Source organism: Manis pentadactyla, chromosome 3, assembly GCF_030020395.1.
Source record: "Manis pentadactyla isolate mManPen7 chromosome 3, mManPen7.hap1, whole genome shotgun sequence".
Taxonomy (NCBI): Eukaryota; Metazoa; Chordata; class Mammalia; order Pholidota; family Manidae; genus Manis; species Manis pentadactyla.
Genome location: NC_080021.1, coordinates 37,880,456 through 37,900,421, shown reverse-complemented (window position 1 = coordinate 37,900,421; position 19,966 = coordinate 37,880,456). Strand labels below are relative to the sequence as shown.

Below are 19,966 nucleotides of genomic sequence, written 5' to 3'. Positions count from 1 at the left end.
AGATCAGCACAACTACCATTTCACCAGGAAATCTTCCCCATCAAGCCAAATGCCCCATCACATGCTCTACAGCATCACGTGCTGCTCCTTCACAGCTGTGTCTCTTTTGTAGTCTTGCATGTATTTGTTGATTCACTCCATCGGTCTCCCTCAGGACACTGTTGTGTCTGGCGTGCCCATCATATGTTCCCAGCACTTGGCCCGGTGCCTGGCATAAAGCAGGTGCCTTATGTGTTCAATGAATGTGTGAATGAACCCTGTTTGCTTGCCTCTGGGGTAATTGTGGAGCTCTGCTCACCACCTTGGGATAAGCCCGCAAAGAGAACAAGCAGCATGGAAGGGAGGGGGTGTTTGTGAGTTCATTCATCCAACCGACAAAGAGCATCTGTTATGTGCCAGGCTCTAGGGGAATGAAAAAGATACAGCCTGTGTCCTCAGGAGCTTATGGAAAGATGTAAAACTGAAAAACCAGTTGACTAACTGCTTTCAAGTTCTTAAGTTTTAAATCACAAAAACCGACCCATGGGTCTAGCAAAGCCACAGCCACACAGGGAACTTTCCCTCACAAATATAAAGGTCCTTTCTTTGAGTGTGAACCTCAGCAAGAGACTCCTTTTCTCCTAACCAATCAGTCCTAACTGTTCCCTGCTTTGCAGGTTGCCTCAACCACCTGACCCTTCAGAAAGCCCATCTGAACCCTCTCAGACTGAGGCTCCCAAGGCTTGCCTGATGTATGGGTTCCTTGGATGCATCAGGCTAAGTAAATTTGGCTTTGTGTGGCCATAGGCATGTCCTTGGTGGGCCTGACAGTCCAACTTAAGTTCAAAACCCACCTGGAAAAGTCACACCGTTTAAGAACCACATCCCTCAAGCATCCAGGTCTAGACTTCATTGTCTCACACCCAGGAGCACTGGTTCCCATTGGACTCAGCACTGGAAGTTGTCATGGCAACTGGAAATCTGTACTTAGGGATTTTCCATGGCAGAGGCTTTTGCAAGTATTAAGGATGAGTGTTTGAGGGAGGGGAGGGAAAGTCAATTAGGAATCCTTTCTCCTGGCTCCTCCCCACTTCAAAACCCACTGGAGTAATTAATGCAAGGGACAGAGAGGTAGGGGCACTTTTGACATTCAGAAACATGATAGAACATAAGACTGTAATACTAAGTGAAATCAACTAAGTACACTGAGAAGGTTGGGACTTCTGAGGCATTATGAGCAAATGTAGTCCACAAGCGCCATCTAGTGTTGCTGCCTCTCAATGAAACGGCCCTCAAGAGTGAGAAGTCTGAGCTCGGGGCACCAATAGCGAGACCACTGCATGTGGGCCCTTGTCAGAGAAGTATTTTGAGCTAATTGCCCCCTGGAGCTGTGCTTTGCACTGCAGAAAGAAAGCCTTCATCATACTTTATAGATGTTTTGAATTTTGTTAAAATTTTTAAAATTTGAATTAAAGGTGTTTCCCTTTGACTTTGGCTGCTAGGAACCTCAGAGCCAAAATGGGGTCAACCTTTAGCAGGACCTTAAGATTTGTCTTATGTGATTTGTCTTATGTAATTTTTAAAGTTTTCCCTCCCACTTTACTGCCATTTTTCTTATCTAGTTTCTACCTTTTATTAAATATATTTCAAGGAATTTTTGGAAGGTCCATCAGTAATTCTACAGTCTGACTTAACTTCCAAAATTATCCAGGAGTCATCTGGAGCAAGAGGGTTCAGAGCCCCAGGATGCATCAATCTAAGATTCAGTAAGCAGGAACCCAGGGAATATAATGACTAACATGTATTGAACCTTTACTATAGGATGGGCACTAGTAACTAAGCTCTTTAAATGTAAAAACTCATTGAATTCTTACAATCCTGTTTTTTATAGGTGAGGTAACTAAAACTCAAGAGGTGGCCCTGTACTGAGTCACAGTGCACTGCAATTTCTGAAGGCCACTCACTGCACTTCTCTAGAAAAAGCTTTAAAATGATTGGAAGTGGTAAACATAAATGCTGGGACTTTTCCCAGGAAGAGGAAGGAGGTTGGAATGTTGGAATGAAAATAGAAAGGTACCTGGGAGGCAAAGCCACAGAACATTAAAAGCAGTAGTCTGTGTTAAGAGCTTTCAGGTGACTTTTTAAGAAACTGTCTTTATACTTTTGGGTATTGGAATATTTAATAATTTTAAAAGATTTTTTAACAGGAAAAAAAGATGTCTAAACTTTGTAGGAAAAGGGGAAGATAAAAGCAGGAAAGCTTGAAAATGTAGTAAGAAGGTGGAAGAAAGGAGCAGCCACTGAGAGGAGAGGAGTGGACAGGCAGAGGCCACCAACGGTGAGGCCAAGGAGGTAAAGAAAGGGTCAAGATGGTACCCCATTCTGAATGGCTACATATAGACATTGTTACAGGTTTTGTCCTAAGTTGCTATATTGAGGTCCTCACCTCAGAATGACCTCATAGGAAATAAGTTCATTGCAGCTATAATTAAATTTGATTAGTATCCTTATGCAAAAGGGAAACTTGGAGACATGACTCATATGTACAGGGAGAATGCCATGTGAACATGAAGATGACAATCTACAAGCCAAGGTGAGAGGGCTGTAACAGATCCCTCTTCAGCCCTCAGAAGGGACTGCCCGTTATGTCCTTGATCTTGGACTTCTATCCTGCATAACTGTGAGCCAAGCATTTTCTGTTGGTCAGGCCCTCTAGTTGGTGGTACTTTGGTCACAGCAGCCCTAGCAAACTAGTATGTGTTTCCGCAGAGGCTGTTCTGACCTCCTTAAATAGATATTAAATATGATATAGTCTTTTTCTTTCAATGGCTGTGTACTGTGATGCTACACCAAGATTCTCTGCAGAGCTGATGGACCCATCCCCCGGCTACCAGGAACATGAGCTGCTGAAGGCTCACAATTGCAGGTAATGCCTGCATTCTTCACTGGGAATTGACTCACAACTTTGTCCATCACTAAGAACTGCCCTTGCCACAGGGAACTGCTTCCCCAAGGTTATGACTCCTCGCAAGGTGCAGTCTGTAGCCAGTAAATGGCTAGTACTGGGATACATCGCAAATCCTTCTCGATTTGGTTCGGCTCTGAAGGGCCACGGCAGTTCCAGAACTCCCCGCAGTTAGCCAAGGGTTCTGCTCAAACTGCACTGTGGATCAGCTTCTTCCCTGCACAGACCTGCCTCCCATCTCCAAATGGCATGTCCAACCAGCCCTCTGCACGCGGCTGTCTCTGTGCCCAGGAAACCCAATCTAAAACAACTCAGGTTAATCAAGTCTGAGGCTCAAATCCCTGTTCTGGCCTGTGCTAGCTGTAAAATTTGGGGCAAATTCCTTAACCTACCTGAGTCTCCATTTCTTCATATAAAACAAGATTAGATACAATTTGTAGGACACTTAGAGGTCCTTATTTCTGATTTTGTGTCAGTGTCATGAGGCTCCTGAGACCGTTGGGTCCTAGAGCAAATAAGCTATATTTTTGCATTCCATGGTTTTTTTTTCTCAACTGCCATCAAATTGCTGTGATTCAAGAGAGCAGCATTGCTGGTAGTGAATGAAGGCTTGAATGCACATCCTTTACTACTGATACACATTCCTGAACCCTACCCGACAGGGTGAAATTCAGTTTTTCTGCGTTTTGAAGCTGCTGTGTTCCCAGGTGATTAGTTCATTAGGTATCACTGTTAAGATAACATGAACTTCATGCTTCTTAATGTCTTCTAGAGACACTATAGTGAAAGCAGAAAGCTGCACCCAGCTGAATCAAGCTACTTAGAATACACAAAACACACATTCCTCAAACTTATCTACGAGCTACAGCTACTTCAGTTCACTAAGTGCCTATGAACCACACATCCACAACAGTTGCAACTTCCGATCCAATTTCAGATAACCCTTTCACTTCAAAGCTGCAACTCTTCCTCTTCCACTTCCACAAACGGGGTCTTTTTCAAGGTAAAGCACTACAATGAATGTAGTTAGTATTTATGTAATTATTTAACATGTAAAACTGTACTGATGTACTAAATTGGTTATCACCAATATTATAATGTTGCACCGACAAAGTTTGAGTGTTGTGCACTAAACCCCTTTTCCCATCAGCTAATCTTGCAATTCCAGTGTAATCATTTTTAGGAACCTGTCAAGTTACTGCAAAACTGAGAGGACAGCAGCACCATGCTCCACTACCATTTTCCTCCTCTATGTGAGCATTTCATTATGTTCACCTCCACACTCATGCCATTCCCAGCAGTCTGCAATACTCTAACCCCAGGTCTTAATTGGGGCAACATTAAACATTAGTTAAACCCATTCTTATGAAACATTTAAAAATGAGTCTTTGGGAGCTACTTAAGTTCTCCTCCCAGCAAGCTCTTTGTGTCACATTCTTGTAGAATTAGAAAAGGAGGAAATTCTGAAAACGCTCATTTCCTTTATTTCTGTTGGGAACCTAACAGTAAGAGAGAGTATCTCATAAAGAATTAATGCTGAGGGCATTAGTGGGCAGTAAAACATTAAGTGCCTTAAGACTGGTTTGTAGCAACAAAAAGCTCAGGGTATATGTGACTAAATATTGCATAAATAACATAGCATCCCACTTGTTAAGCTTAAAAATACTTTGGATTAATGCATTAATTAAAATTCTACTTCTATGTATCAAAATGTAAGGGATTGTTGGTATAAAACTATTCGAGTGAGCTCAAGTGAAGTCTAAAAATGCTGTCATGTACTATTCCAACTTCGTGCCATATCTTTACCTTTTTGGATACCAGAGTATCTTTAAAATTCTTCCCAAATTTAGTACTATGAGGCAGATGGGAGTTTGAATAGCCTATCCAAACCTAAAAGTCCTCTTAATTTGACCACTATGCACATGCATATGCTATATATTGAGACATATTAATATACAATGGTAGATTATAAACACCTATTTTACTTCTTCCCGAACAGTTGTTTTCACGGGTAAAAACTCACGAGATGATTTTAAAAAAAAACCCAGGGACTGAACAGATTAGTAAAATTACGTAGCAGTTGGAAGAAACAGAATCCCAAGCAAGCATTGGGAAAACAAAAAAAAATTTCTAAAATATGCAGGCATTGGCAACAGTTCTGAAATCTGGCAAAACAATGGATTGCCTCAAAGTCTAGGCATTCAAATCCCGATTCCTTTTTCCTGCACTGCATATAGCTGGGCAAGAACCCTCTCACTTGGCAAGACTGGAGATTCATTCTCTAAGAGAGTAAAAAAGCATTCTGAATGGTGGATGCTGTGTACACTGTATAGAGACCCAGCCCTCTGACCCCACTTGGCTTCTCAAAAGCTGGCAGATGGCCCATCAGACTTAGGCAAAAGAAACAGATTAAAATAATCAGTAGAAAGATGTCAAGTTAATGACAGGCTCCCAAACTAACCCACCAGGACAGTTGGGAGAGCTTCCTATTAACTCTTTAGTTCCCAGCTCAAACACAAGGGTTACCAGACATCTGAGGGGTGCCTGTAATCATGAAAGATAATAGATTAATTCAAAAACAGAAGGCAACTTAAGAGAAAACTGACAATCTAGGACTGAGGGTGGGGGGAGATGAGTGATGGGAGGTGAAGAGAGAAAATGTCCAAAAAACTATCATTCTGAGACCGAAGGATACTTTTAACCTTAGCCTGGAAACAAAAGGCTCCAAAGTGAAAAAGATTTGGAATATGGAGCTGAAAAATCTCCCAGCAAGTAGAGCAATTTGAGAAACAGAAAATAGATGGAGAAAATAGATGGGAAGACAATGAAACAGATAATTAAAATTCCTAAGTTTTAGGTAAGTGTCCCTTCTGCATACTGCTAACAATTGAGTGATGACAAAGTTGTAGGCACAGGCACACATCAGATGAAGTCTGGCACCATTATTTAGGAAAAGCTTTAACTAGCTTGCCCGGACCATTTCCAATTTTGATAAAACCCAAATCCTTCCAACTGTGTAACACTGAAGTCAGAGTGCCTTGAGCCTGGAATGGTTTCATACTCCCCTACGTATACTCCTCCCTGGGTGAAGGTATGTACTATGATTAAGAAGATACAAGTAGCACCTGCAATCTGTATTAGCAAAGGAAAAACAAAACTCTTCAGCATTGGAGGGTAGGAACTGCTACTTTCCAGGCTAGCTTTAACTTGCCCAGACGATTGAACACTACGAGAATTTCTTCAAACCTGAAACAAGAATCCTTTCCTATTTTCCCGTTCTGAATTATCAACACAAAGAGCTAGAAAAAAAATCTAGTCCAAAACATCTACTCAAATTTGACTCCAGTACCAACAGAGGGAAAAGGATTAAGAAGTCATTATGTAACTTACATTTTGCTATTAAAATACATACACTCCTAAAAGCTGTTAGCACATTAGGGTAAGCAGAGATCTGCCTCTAGCAAATATGCCAGTAAAGACTAGAGTTAGTTTGTGTTTCTTTACTCCTACCTAGGCCAGGTTTATTCCCATTATGAAAGCATGCCTGTGCGAATACTTATACCATAACTTCCACATTCTGCCTTCAGGACGGAAAGAGACAGGAATTAAAGTATCTGTAGGATTTATTAACAGTTTGAGAGTGGAAGACTACAAAGTCATTGTTTTTTCCTGATTTTGTACTTTGAAGCCAATTAGGCAAGCATTCTTTACTACATTTGTTGGCCAAGTTTCTAATAACTTGAGAAAAAAGTAACTCCCAACAAGGTACCAAAAGAAAATATTGAATAGTGTGGCTTTTTAACCAGTATTTTCATTGCATGGGATCAGTGCCCACATTTACTTGGAGTATCTAGCTTGATTTACATTGATTTACTTCATTCAGTCCAAGTTTAAAATTGTTAGGAGGCTGGTGAAATAATGTGTCTAGAAAATGTGGCCCTAGAAGCATCTCAGTGCTCATATATGTACTGGACTTCATCAAAACCTTCATTGTTCCATACATAATGCCCAGCATTTTACCAGACTCAACCTGTTATTTTGTAATGAAATAAGATTCTGAAAGAATGCTTGCCAGTTAATATACACAAAATTGACAGGTAAAATATCAAATTTGTTTCACAATAGATGCCAAAGTAAAATGTAAGGAGGAATAAAAACATTTTTTTATCTGTGTATTCAGAATCACACACACAGTTACCTTTACAGTTCAATTTACTATACAGAAATCACTTGGGTTTTATATTTTCAGTTAAATTCTGAACTGAGATTACAATATTGTTTTTAGAAGAAGTATTGTTACATTAATTCAGTACTTTTTTTAGCATACCAAATTGATATACATAAGTTCAAACCTTAGATTTATGGCAGAAAGTCTTCAAATACAATACAGACATTTCTTAAGGTTACTATCTCATTCACATGATATTTGCAACTCAAGTTATACACAGAACAGCTCTCCTGTGAATACGGCAAAACTGACATGCCATGAAAGCTCTAATTTGTATAGTCAAGCCAAGGACTCCAAAGTTGTACCATCTTTTTTAAAGGTTTGGCATTTCTGGACCGTAACACACAGCGTGTAAGGAAGGTTGGGAACAATTCTCCTCTTTTATTACAGTTTTTAAGAAGTTGCATGGTAGCTTGGAATTTTGCATAAAACCCCATGTTATACCTTGGAGAAGTCCAAGGATAATCAGATGACAATGGATTGGGGTCCTAAATTTTTAAAAATAGAACCCATGAAATTCAAATGGGCATTAATCAAATCAAAAATATTAAGCACCTACTGGTTTAAGAGATTGAAATTTATTAGAGATTCATGATCAATTTCTTTCTACCTTGAAATCAAGGTATAAAAACCAGCTGTTAAGTGCATTCCAAACTTCTACTATGTAGCACAGGTAGAATTTTCTGTCCATTGGCACCAAAGTGAAGTCACATTTCCTCTTGGGAGACAGAAATTCCACATCTGAACATAGAGTAAGTTAGGAAAAAATGACCCCTGTTGTTTATTACTATTGTGACTCTGAGATCTAGGATTACTAATATACTAGCAGTGAACAACACAGATTCCTGGCAACAACCGTCAGGTTAGTGATGCTAACTCCCTTTCCCCAATTACCATAAAATTTTAGTATGAAAAGAATTAAAATTAATAAGCTGAATAAATGGGAAACAACAAGGAACTAAGTGAGTACTAAAACAAACCCCTAAAGTTTGAAATCATCACAATTGAAAATAGGTGCATTTCACTCCACCCCCTTACAACTCTGAATTTAAATAATATTCCGTGCAAAAGAGCATCAGGTTTCTGGATATAGATGTAGCCCTTCTTTAAGTTTTAGTATACTGCAGAGTTTTCTGCAATTTTATTTCTCTCCCCACAAGTTTATTCAAAGTATTTAATAGAATCTTCCACTTTAGCCAAAAGATATGTGATTCAAAGATTTACTAAGGTAGTCTATGTATTCTACTATACAGAAACACCTATTATTACAATTGGTTTATGAAGGATTAACATTTTTGGTGTTAAAATTGTTAAATATCATGCTTACTGCACATCAACTCTCCATAATGAATCTGAACTTCATAATGATTTACTGAACATTTTACTTAAATTACTAATTAAATAACTGAAAAATGTATTGAGTCAAACTAAACTTAATGGCTATAAAGGAAAATAACCTTGAAAACAGTTCATATACACAACTATTTCAAAACTACCTTTGCTATCTAGCCCCTTTCCCAAAGTTTTAGCCTGAAAAAAAAACAGTAAAATCTACACAAAATTTTATTGCAATCATACAAGGGTTACATTAGGTCAAATACAACAAACACTATGAAGTAATTTTACATTTATTAAACTACAGTTCAGAGCACAAATTTACGCATTCTAAATACACTAAATGTATCTAATGAAGTCACACTGGTACACTGGTCTTCCACCAACATTTGATATATCCAGGTGAAAGACATTAACTTTACAAGACTTTTAAACACAAATCCTTAGTATAAAAACTGTGTACTTGTATGTAAACGGTTTAATGGGACACCCAACTTATGGGCTTCCATCTCCACTAAGTCATCCATTTTGTTGCATATTTTATTTTAAACGCTTATGGGGTATAGGACAAACTGGTAAATTTAAATCTCAATACATTATCTGAATCTCCCCAATTACCCCCAGTGAATTATAGATAAAACTGACTTTGTCTGGTCCCAAATAGCTATTACTAATAGTTATTTCCAAGAGAATTAACAGAATAAGATCGTTCAAATTTTTTTCCATACTGGAATGTAGACCAGACAAGCTCAACCCACAACTTCAGATATAAAGAAGCGTTAATGCCTGTTTAAGCTTCAGTGGAAAAGCTCTCTCCTTGGCTCAGCTGAATGCAAGAAGGCACAAAGAAGAAGTTTTTCATCATTGTGTCTGAAGTAATTCCAGCATCTTGCATCTCATACCTTACATAAAAAAGAAAAAAAAAGCGTAATTTTGAATTTATGCACAAGGACCACAAGACCATATAACAAATTCACAATAAAACAGGACTATGGTAACCAGTCTCCCAAAAATCCTTAAAAGATGATCATTTTGCTATTACTTTGAGTCATACACTTACTGAAGAATTAACTTACTAAAAAACGTTTTTATGTCACCCCATATCCAATCTGGATTAAAATAAAAACACCACCAACCATAAAACTCTTAGAAGACAACATAGGCAAAAATCTCCTGAATATAAACACGAGCAACTTTTTCTTGAATACATCTCCTCAGCAAAAAAAATTAACAAATGGAACTACATCAAGCTTAAAAGCTTCTGCACAGCAAAGGACACCATCAGCAGAACAAAAAGGCATCCTACAGTATGAGAGAATATATTTGTAAATGACATATCCGACAAGAGGTTAACATCCAAAATATATAAAGAACTCATATGCCTCAACAACCAAAAAGCAAATAACCCGATTAAAAAATGGGCAGAGGATATGAACAGACAATTCTCCAAAGAAGAAATTTAGATGGCCAACAGGCACATGAAAAAATGCTCCACATCACTAATGATCAGGAAACTGAAAATTAAAACCACAATGAGATATCACCTCACACCAGTTAGGATTGCCAACATCCAAAAGACAAGGAACAACAAATGCTGGCGAGGACGCAAAGAAAGGGGAACCCTTCTACACTGCCAGTGGGAATGTAAACTAGTTCAACCATTGTGGAAAGCAATATGGAGGTTCCTCAAAAAACTAAAAATAGAAATACCATTTGACCTGGGAATCCCACTCCTAGGGATTTACCCAAAGAATACAAGTTCTCAGATTCAAAAAACATATGCATCCCTATGCTTATTGCAGCACTATTTATAATAGCCAAGACATGGAAGCAACCTAAGTGTCCATCAGTAGATGAATGGATAAAGAGGTGGTACATACACACAATGGAATATTATTCAGCCATAAGAAGAAAACAAATCCTACCATATGCAACAATACGGATGGAGGTGGAGGGTATTATGCTCAGTGAAATAAGCCAGGCAGAGAGAGAGACAAGTACCAAATGATTTCCCTCATTTGTGGAGTGTAACAACAAAGCATACTGAAGGAACAAAACAGCAGCAGACTCACAAACTCCAAGAAGGGACTAGTGGTTGCCAAAGGGGATGGGAGGGGGAGGGGGAGGACAGGTGGAGAAGGGGATTGAGGGGTATTATGTTTAGTACACATGGTGTGAGGGGGTCATAGGGAAGACAGTGTAGCACAGAGAAGGCAAAGAGTGACTCTGGCATCTTACTACATTGATGGACAGTGACCGCAATGGGGTGTGGGGGTGACTCAATAATATGGGTCAATGTAGTAACCATGTTATTTTTCATGTGAAACCGTCATAGGAGTGTATATCAATAATACCTTAATTTTAAAAATTGTATAATAATAATAAAAATAAAACCACCACCTTACCAATCACTGAATGACATCATATAATAAATAGGTGGCCTCTGAAAATCATTAAAAGCAGATGGTTCATGGAAAGAATCTGCTCCCATGTTATCAAAGATAAGCCAATCTCCTACATTCAGCTCAGGAAGAAGACAGTTTTCCACAATTTGATCAAGCTCATCACAGGATGGACCCCAAAGGCTGCTTGTAAACAGAGGCTCATCATCTTTGTATTTCTGTAGGACAAATTTTTTTTAAAGTCAAGTTTTACTCAAAACAGCAATAAAATGACTGGTGTTTACCATGGGAGAGGGGTTGGGGTGGGTGGGTGGAGACGGTGAAGGGGATAAAAGGGCACAAATATTCTCAGTCATAAGTTGGTCACAGAGATGATAGTACAGCTTGGAGAATATAGCCAACAATTCTGTAACATCCTTTTATGTTGACAAGTAGGAACTGCACTAGTGGGGGTGAGGGTTTAATAATATGAGTAACTGTTGAACCACTATGTTGTATATTTGAAACCAATATGAGATTGTGTATCAATGATACTGCAAAGAAATAGAAATATATATGTAAGTTTTACTCATGTTCAGGCAGGTACTGAATTTGTAAGTAGGTACAGCGTTTTTCACTATCTCAGATCCAATGTGCCCATGGAAGGCAGGCATAGAGCCCATGGCAGTGGTGCTCCTTCTTAACTCCATCTAAGGAATGCAAACCCTCAAAAAAGGGAGGCAATAATTCCCATCTTGAAATATTTCTCCAAAAATTGGGATGCATCTTAATTAAACATAACTAGTTTTAGTATTATTTGTAATGTTACTTGCCTTGTGAACCTCTGGAATGGTATTTAAGTCCTCAGACAGTTTACTTGCAAAAGAACCATAAACACCATCATTCATGTAATACATGAAGGTTGGTTCATCACTTCCAGTTTTTTCTACTGAAATAAAACAGGAAAAATGAAGATGAATTTATAGTAAAATGTCTAACATAGTTATTATGCAAGGCGTATCAAATAGATTGAATATTTATAGGACTGACTCATTCTCACATTTCTCAAAATATGTAAACTTAAAAAGAAATTATACTGGCATACCTTCTTAAAACAAAACTGTTAGCCTGAAGGACTAAACACATGCTTCACAAAGGAAGATAACCAATGAACACCATGAAAAAAGTGCTCTACACAAAACTAAAGGAACAAAATAGCAGACAACTCACAGACTCCAAGAAGGGACTAGTGGTTACCAAAGGGGAGGGGTGTGGGAGGGCAGTTCGGGAGGGAGGGAGAAGGGGATTAAGGGGTATTATGTTTAGTACACATGGTACATGGTGTGGGGGATCACGGGGAAAACAGTGTAGCACAGAGAAGGCAAACAGTGAATCTGTGGCATCCAGTGACTGTACTGGCGTATGGGTGGGAACTTGATAATATGGGTAAATGTAGTAACCACATTGTTTTTTCATGTGAAACCTTCGTAAGACTGTATCAATAACACCTTAATAAAAAATTAAAAAAAGAAAAAAGCGCTCTACATCATTAGTCTCCAGGTAAATGCAAAGTAACACTACAGTTGACCCTCTGGGCCTACTTTATTGGAAAAAAATTTTTGAGACCTCTAGCAATTTGGACAAACATTTTTTCTCTAGCTTACTTTAAGAACATAGTATATGATACATATAACATACAAAGTATGTGTTAACAGTTTTGTTATTGCTAAGGCTTCCAGTCAACAGCAGTATGTACCAGTGAAGCTTTGGGAGAGTCAAAAGTTATACAGTGATTTTTGTGTAGGAGGGCTGGTGTCCTTAACCCCTATGTTACTCAAAGGTCAACTATACAATGAGCTACCAACATCACACACCTAGTGAATGGATAAAACTAAAAAGACTGACAATACAAATAGATCAGTGAAGACGGGGAGCAACAAGAACTTGCATAAACACTGCTGGAAAGGTAAAATGATAACACCACTTTGCAATCTTTGAAAACATCTACTTTAGGACCCAGCAATTCTAAGTCATTTCCCCAAAAGAAATGAAAAATATTCATAAAACTTGTACAAGAATTTTAACATTTCTGTTCATAATAGCCAAAAACTGGAAACAACCAAATATTCATCAGCAAGAGTGGATAAATTATGTATTTACACACCTGGATATTAGCAATAAACATAAAACTAAATGGTTTAGACATTATACTGAGCTGTTTTAAGGAATATATGCTATATGATTCCATTTAAAAATGAAGTTCAAGGGCAGCCCAAACTAATCTATAGTGGAAAAATGAGAACAGTGACTGTCTGGCAAGCGAACAAAATTGGGAAGAAATTCTAAGATATGAATGAAATTTATATTCTGATAGGGAGTATACCTTCATTAACTCAAATTATAAACTTAAGATTATGCTTACTGTATATAAATTAATGTCAAGAAAAAAAACCAATGAATAAAAACCCTGAACAAATCCTTAACTCTACAAAAGTAGTAGTAGTATGAACTCTTAAAAAAAAAAAGAGTGGGAATACCTTCTGTGTATTCTAGGCTTAAAAAGGAGAGAGAGCGAGCACGTGCACCTAATAAGGGGTAGGTTTCTCACTGATGGGAAAGGGAGTTACAATACGGAAAAGTAAAAAAAAAAACAGAACGCAACCTGTGGTATACTGCACTCACAGCTTGATAATATAGCTACGTTTATATATACAAACATGCACATGTACGTGTGTACACACACACATTCTCTCAGTTCTGTTCAGTGAGAAAGCCTAGAAGAAATGACAGGTCTGTAGTTGGTGGACACAACCAATACTCCTTTCTTGGTTTTTAGAATACCACTCTCTAGTCTTTCAAAAAATGGCCCATTCTAGGAGTCTGAGGGAGGGAAAAGAGAACATGAGCTGCAACAATTTGATATGCCAGAAAGTAAAGAAGTGCTCATGGAATTGGGGTGGGGGTGGGGGAATGTCTAAAGAATTCATTTTGGATAGTATATAATGAAACTAGATTATATAGCCTACTGAATAAATACCTAGTAATCTAAACTAGTATAAATAAATAGGAAAGAGGAAAGATATTCTTTAGACTGAATAATGGAGTCAAGTTCATCAATCGATGGTAAAACTAATGGGGTGAAAATATGATGAGAGAAAGGTTATTTACATTATCTCAAATTATCTTTCCACTTCCTAATGGAGAAACCTGACAACATGTTAACCATGTGATCAAAATATTAGAACAGATTAATATCATGTGCCTAATTATGATGAGAAAGGAATAGACTATTATTTCATGCCAAAAATGCATAACCTGAATGAAATCATGAGAATGTTCAGACAAGCCCAAACTAAGACATTCTAAAAACCTCTACTCTTCAAAAATGTCAAAGTCAAGAATACAAAGCAATACTGAGAACTTTTTCCAGATTAAAAAAGACATGAAAATTAAATTCAATTAATGTGCAGTACCAGACTGTATTCTAAATAAGGAAACACAAAAAGCTTTTGTAAAAGATAACACTGTGAAAACTGACAATTTTCCTATGAATTATAGATGACAGTATTATATCAGAATTAAATCACCTGACTTTATAACTTTGTGATAATCTTATTTTAAGGAAATAAAACTAATTGAGGGTATAATATCTCCAATCTGCTCTCATGTTTGGGAAAAAATATGCCTATGTGTATACAGACTTGTAACACTGGAGCAAAATGAAAACAGTGAATCCGGGTAACAGTATATAAAGCTCCTTGCATTTAGTGCCTTCTTGGTTTCACCAGAGTCAGATTAAAAGGACTCTGCTGTCCCTTGTTATGTAATGAAAGATTCTCCCTGTGACTCATCAAAGATGAAAAAGACAGAGAGATCATAATAAAACAACCCTTGTTGGTTCCTAACAAGGGATGAGAATCAGTCACCTGGGGGAAGTTTATCTAAAATATTATCTAAAAATGAGCACCAACAGAGCTGGATTCTCAAGTTTTATGGAGTAAGACCTTGACTTGGGCATGTTTTAAAATTCTCCCTACCTGCTACACAATCTTATAACCATAAAATGTCCTAAAGTGCACTTACAGTGTAAATACCATGTATTACATAATTCTAATTAGTTTGAGGATGAATTTACCTACTAACAGAAACTAGTAAACTGTCACTTACCTCCAGAGGAAAATTTATCATTTTCAACAGCTTTCTTTGCAATGATATTAACTGCAAGTGTAAATGCAGAAGATACATAGTAGCTTCCAGGTTCTGAAATTATCTTAATGCCAGATCCTTCAGGAAAGTAGACATCCAACAAAGGACTGATAACATGATTAACCTATGGATTTTAAGCCCCACATTATGATTTCAATATTGTATTAGATAATTCACAATATTAAGAGATTGCTAGCTCTATGTTTTCAAGGAAAATTAAGTGGTACTAATTACGTACCACAAAGCTTAGCTATTCAGTAGTTTCAAGCAGTAAAACAGGCTTTCAAGTCATCAAAGTATTTTGTAACTCTGAGAATGGCATTTAAAAAAATTTGTAATTCCAATGGAAATTCCAGCTGGTGATTATTTAAAAATCATGTTTCTACACTCTGTCACTAGCAACAAAGAACAAGATTTCCAATCAGTTTCTAGATATTATAGGAGGGCAAAGCAGAAAGGTGAGGAGTGATGTACATCTGGATAAAACAGCTTAAACTGTCCAAGTTATGAGTTCATCGTGCATCAAGTACTCCACAAGAGCTGATACACAACTGAATAGAAACATTTTGTGATTAAGTTATGCTACAGTGCTCAGAGAACATTATAAACTTTTCAAACTTAGCCAAGTCTTCTCATAGCCTTTTTTCTTAGAATCGTATTTTCAACAAATGTTACAGGCTTTAGGTTCCTGCCATTGTAAAAATGCCAGTTGACACATCTACCACTTAAGTAGAAAGAATAAGAGATTATTATTCAGTATGTCCATCGACTGAACAAATTTACCTCTTCCAACTGAAATTCAGTTCCTGTGAAGCCTCCACCAATGTCTAACATGTTCATTGTAAAGCCAAATTCTCCCTAGAGATGAAAAAAATAATTTAAATGCTTTTCTAAATTGTAATGAATATAGGGACATTTTGAAAATCTTCCCCTGGGATGGTAACTATTATATGTTCTGACTTCAGCACACTAAGTTTTTTGGTTTCTATTAACAGAAGCATATTAATTCAATCTATATATACTATATTCCTGATGTTATCTGTACCATCTTGTAAGACAGGATGCAAATTAATTACTATTCCATCCCTTCAACCACTTGAAAAATGTGACTGTATAGAACTCTTATATTTTAAAAAGTGAGGTGTGTGTCATTAAGTATGACCAAGTACTTCAGAGGTAGAGAAACAATGAGTAAGTCTTAAATAACATCCTGGCTTAAAATATCAGGATAATATAAGGAAAAAACTTACAGCCATGTCAAACACACATCGAGCATCAGACAGAGCATGTACATATACTTGAGATTCTTTGCAAGCACTTGAAACATGAAATCTGAAAGAAATAGAGTAATAAATTTAAAGCAGCGGCAAGTTTTAGAGGCTCTTCTTATAATCCCTGTTTTCATCACCATATTGACACAGTAAGTATTCACATTAACCTTAAAGTGTTAGAAATACTAGCCTCTAAATATCCAAGTTGTATTACCAGTCTTTCAGAGAAGGTGATGTTTAGATAATGCTATAATTTTATAAAGAATTTTTAACAAGCTTCTGAGTTTTTAGTCATGCTTCGTGGCTATCAGATAGGGGCATGCTTTCATGTACATATGGTAAAGTAACAAGCACCACCAATAAAATTGGGCCACAAAATCTTTAATTTAAATATATAATTTTTTCTGAATATAAAAATGTGTCTATTGTTAAAACATTAGGTGAGCAGGCAGAGGAAGACAAATACAGTATGATTTTACTTATTTGTGGAATATATAAACAAAGCAAAACAGAAGAAACAAAACAGCATTAGACTAATAGACACTGGGGTGCGGCAGGGATGCGGTGGGGGACTGTTGAACCACTGTGATGTACATTTGATAAAATAAAACAAATTTTTTTAAGTAAATAAATACAGTGCATACACATTTTTAAAAATGAGTTGAGTATTACTGATACATCATTACTTATTAAATGATAATTAGTCAGAACAAAATACTAATTGAAATCTGGTTCTATATCCTGATTGTAGCAGTGATCACACAAATTTGTTAAAATTTATAGAGGTATACAACCATAATGTCAGTTTTCTTGTATGTTAACTTAAAATTTAGTTGAAATTTTAAAAACTTTCAAATGTATCTCAAATTGTCACCTAAGGTAGAATCAAACTGAACAGTGATGGTTCTTTATCACCCTTTATGAACAATTTTAAAAGATCTTATACTGTAGTGAGACTAGCAATGGACTGGCAACTCAGGAAAATGTAGAACTTTGTGCTCCAAATTTGACTCAGATCATAGGTGAGTCTATGATCAAATCATTATTAAATCCCTCTGGTTCTGTTTCCTCACATGTAAATCATAAGGGTAAAACAAAGTCTACTAATCTGTTGAAGTGCCCTCGAGGGATTAAAAGGAGTCTAAGGATGAGAAAAAGAAAAAAAATGAAATGACACCTACAACTTAGAAGATGAAGGCCATTTGATATTCATTAGAATTCTAGTAAATCCCCTCCATTCAATTTCAAAGGAGGTGATTCGATCAACTAAGTTTTTATTTACTATTTTATCTCCTTATTAGGAGATGGGAAACAGGTACAAAGTATAAAGGAAAAAGCATATTTAGTTGTTTTTCCTAAACTTAGAAGAAAAATACATATGCTAAACTGAAAAACTGAATCTATTAGTTATGCAAATGAAGTCTTAAATCAATAATCAGAAAGACAAAGAGCATCAGAATTAAAATGAAGTTTATAACAAATACTCACTTAACTCCAGTAATTTGGACATCAAGTTCCTTAGCACATTCCAAGAGATGCCTACAGTTCTTCAGGGTAGTGCCAAACTTCATGTTACCCTCTTCACCACCAATATTATCTTCTGTTGCAATATGTAGTAAGACCCTAAGAGAAGGGGAAGATGATTGGGGCAGAGTTGGTTTACATCATCATCAGCACATGTGAAGCCTGAAGATTGTAGCAAGTGTGTAGATTATGTTTCCAGGGCTCCCAAATCCAGCCGATGGATGAAATCAAGTGAACCTATGAAAAACAATCCTGCATAGAGTAAAAAACTAGCAATTAGGGCCTAAAGCATGAAGCTTACAAGGATGGGAGTTTGGAAAATGCACAAGTTAAGACTCTAAGACTCTGCTGTAATAGCAAGAGTCAGTAGGGCTCTGTAATGAAAGATGACATTACTTTCAAATGAATTCCATCAGTCCATAAATCCACCTAGAAAGACTAAATTCAATAGCAATGCCATCACTGTCTTTCAGTAAAAAAATACCACGGCTTTAAATGTTTCAAATTTCCTAAATTTTTCCAGCTAACTTTCCACTACTTATTCTGAACATTCCTATGAATCTCTTATATCTAATGGGAAAGAAATTGGAAAGCTTGAGTTACTGTGTCTAAACAGTAGCCTTTTAGATTACTAATTCAAATCTGTTTGGTATTTATTTCCTTCCAAATCATAACCAAGACAAAATGATAAAGACTGTCAGGAGATCAAGTCATTACAAACCACTAAAAACAGCTAATACACAAATAATTTATGTAAAACAGTTTTCCCAAGGAAGTCCTGATGATCAGAGGGGGCAAGTCTGATTTAAAAAAAGCAAAATTATTCTATCTACAGGTAGAATCAGTTCAATCAAGAATACACCATTCAATTTACAATTTAACAAAGTAACCACCACAAATCAGCGCTTGTCTTCAGATTGTAGAACAGGAAGTGTTTTTTAGAGAGCCAAGTGATTCCCTGGCATTTTCCCCAAAAAGCCTTCATCCAAACAAGTGTTTAAGGTAATCAATCCTATCAGGATACCTTTCTAAGAATACCATTAATTTCAATAAGAAAATTATAGATATACAAGGAAAATATGGGTATGATACACATTTTCAGTACATACACAACTCACTAAAAGCAAGCAGACGATTTTGTACTAATACAATATACTTTCAGTATATTCTCAAGTCTTCTTAACAGGGGCATTATGATTAGCACACATAATGTAGGTGGCTTATGAGGTAGGCAGTATAGCACTGAGAAGACAAGTAGTGACTCTATAGCATCTTACTATGCTGATGGACAATGACTGCAATGGGGTTTGGGGTGGGGGGGGCTTGACAATACAGGTGAATGTTGTAACCACAATGTTGCTCATGTGAAACCTTCATTAGATTGTTAATCTACGATACCTTAAAAAAATTAAATCTTTATGATAGTATAGCACTGAGAAGACAAGTAGTGACTCTATAGCATCTTACTATGCTGATGGACAATGACTGCAATGGGGTTTGGGGTTGGGGGGGCTTGACAATACAGGTGAATTTTGTAACCACAATGTTGCTCATGTGAAACCTTCATTAGATTGTATATCTATGATACCTTAAAAAAAATAAAATCTTTATGATAGTCTTCATTAAAAAAATTAAGTCCTCTTAACATACCAGTTCATGACATTAATTTTGCCTTCAAAGTTTTTGCTTTTAAAAAGTCAGCTTTTTAATTAAAAGAAAAATCTTAGCATGCATGCAGGTCCAAGTAAAAAAAATTAAATTTCCTGTTCGAAGCAAAATGTACCTTCAAAGAGAAACCCCTGGAATCTACAGACTAGGCTGCTAAGACACAGGTCAGCTAAGAACGATCATTCAAGACCTATGGACAAAGGTAGATTAAACCCTCACAGCTAATGAGGAAAAAAATAAGCTAACCAAAACACATCCTGTTCCGAACATGACAAACAGCAGGGTTAATGTGATTATGAAAATACAGCTGTTGCCCTAATTTGATCATCCCACCAATCAAATTTTCTTCCCTGAATTAAAGATTTTAAGTTCATATCCCAAGCTAACCTTATCTCATCCCAACTCCATA

At 36.8% G+C, this 19,966-nt stretch overlaps 1 protein-coding gene across 5 annotated transcripts in view; it reads right to left on the bottom strand.

The window, feature by feature from the left end:
• Positions 1–6,549: 6,549 nt before the first annotated feature.
• The window catches only part of AZIN1 (antizyme inhibitor 1), a 35,067-nt gene continuing 21,650 nt past the window's right edge, over positions 6,550–19,966 (bottom strand). For 4 of the 5 annotated variants that reach the window (XM_057497849.1, XM_036876303.2, XM_036876302.2 and 1 more), the window contains 7 exons: positions 17,854–17,988; positions 16,345–16,426; positions 15,878–15,952; positions 15,056–15,218; positions 11,722–11,837; positions 10,913–11,127; positions 6,550–9,409 (listed from right to left, as the gene is read on the bottom strand). In XM_057497849.1, coding sequence (XP_057353832.1) covers positions 9,298–9,409; positions 10,913–11,127; positions 11,722–11,837; positions 15,056–15,218; positions 15,878–15,952; positions 16,345–16,426; positions 17,854–17,988 — 898 coding nt within the window. In that variant the 3' untranslated portion in view covers positions 6,550–9,297. The remainder of the gene's footprint in view (positions 9,410–10,912; positions 11,128–11,721; positions 11,838–15,055; positions 15,219–15,877; positions 15,953–16,344; positions 16,427–17,853; positions 17,989–19,966) is intronic. The other variant, XM_036876304.2, reaches the window with a different exon arrangement.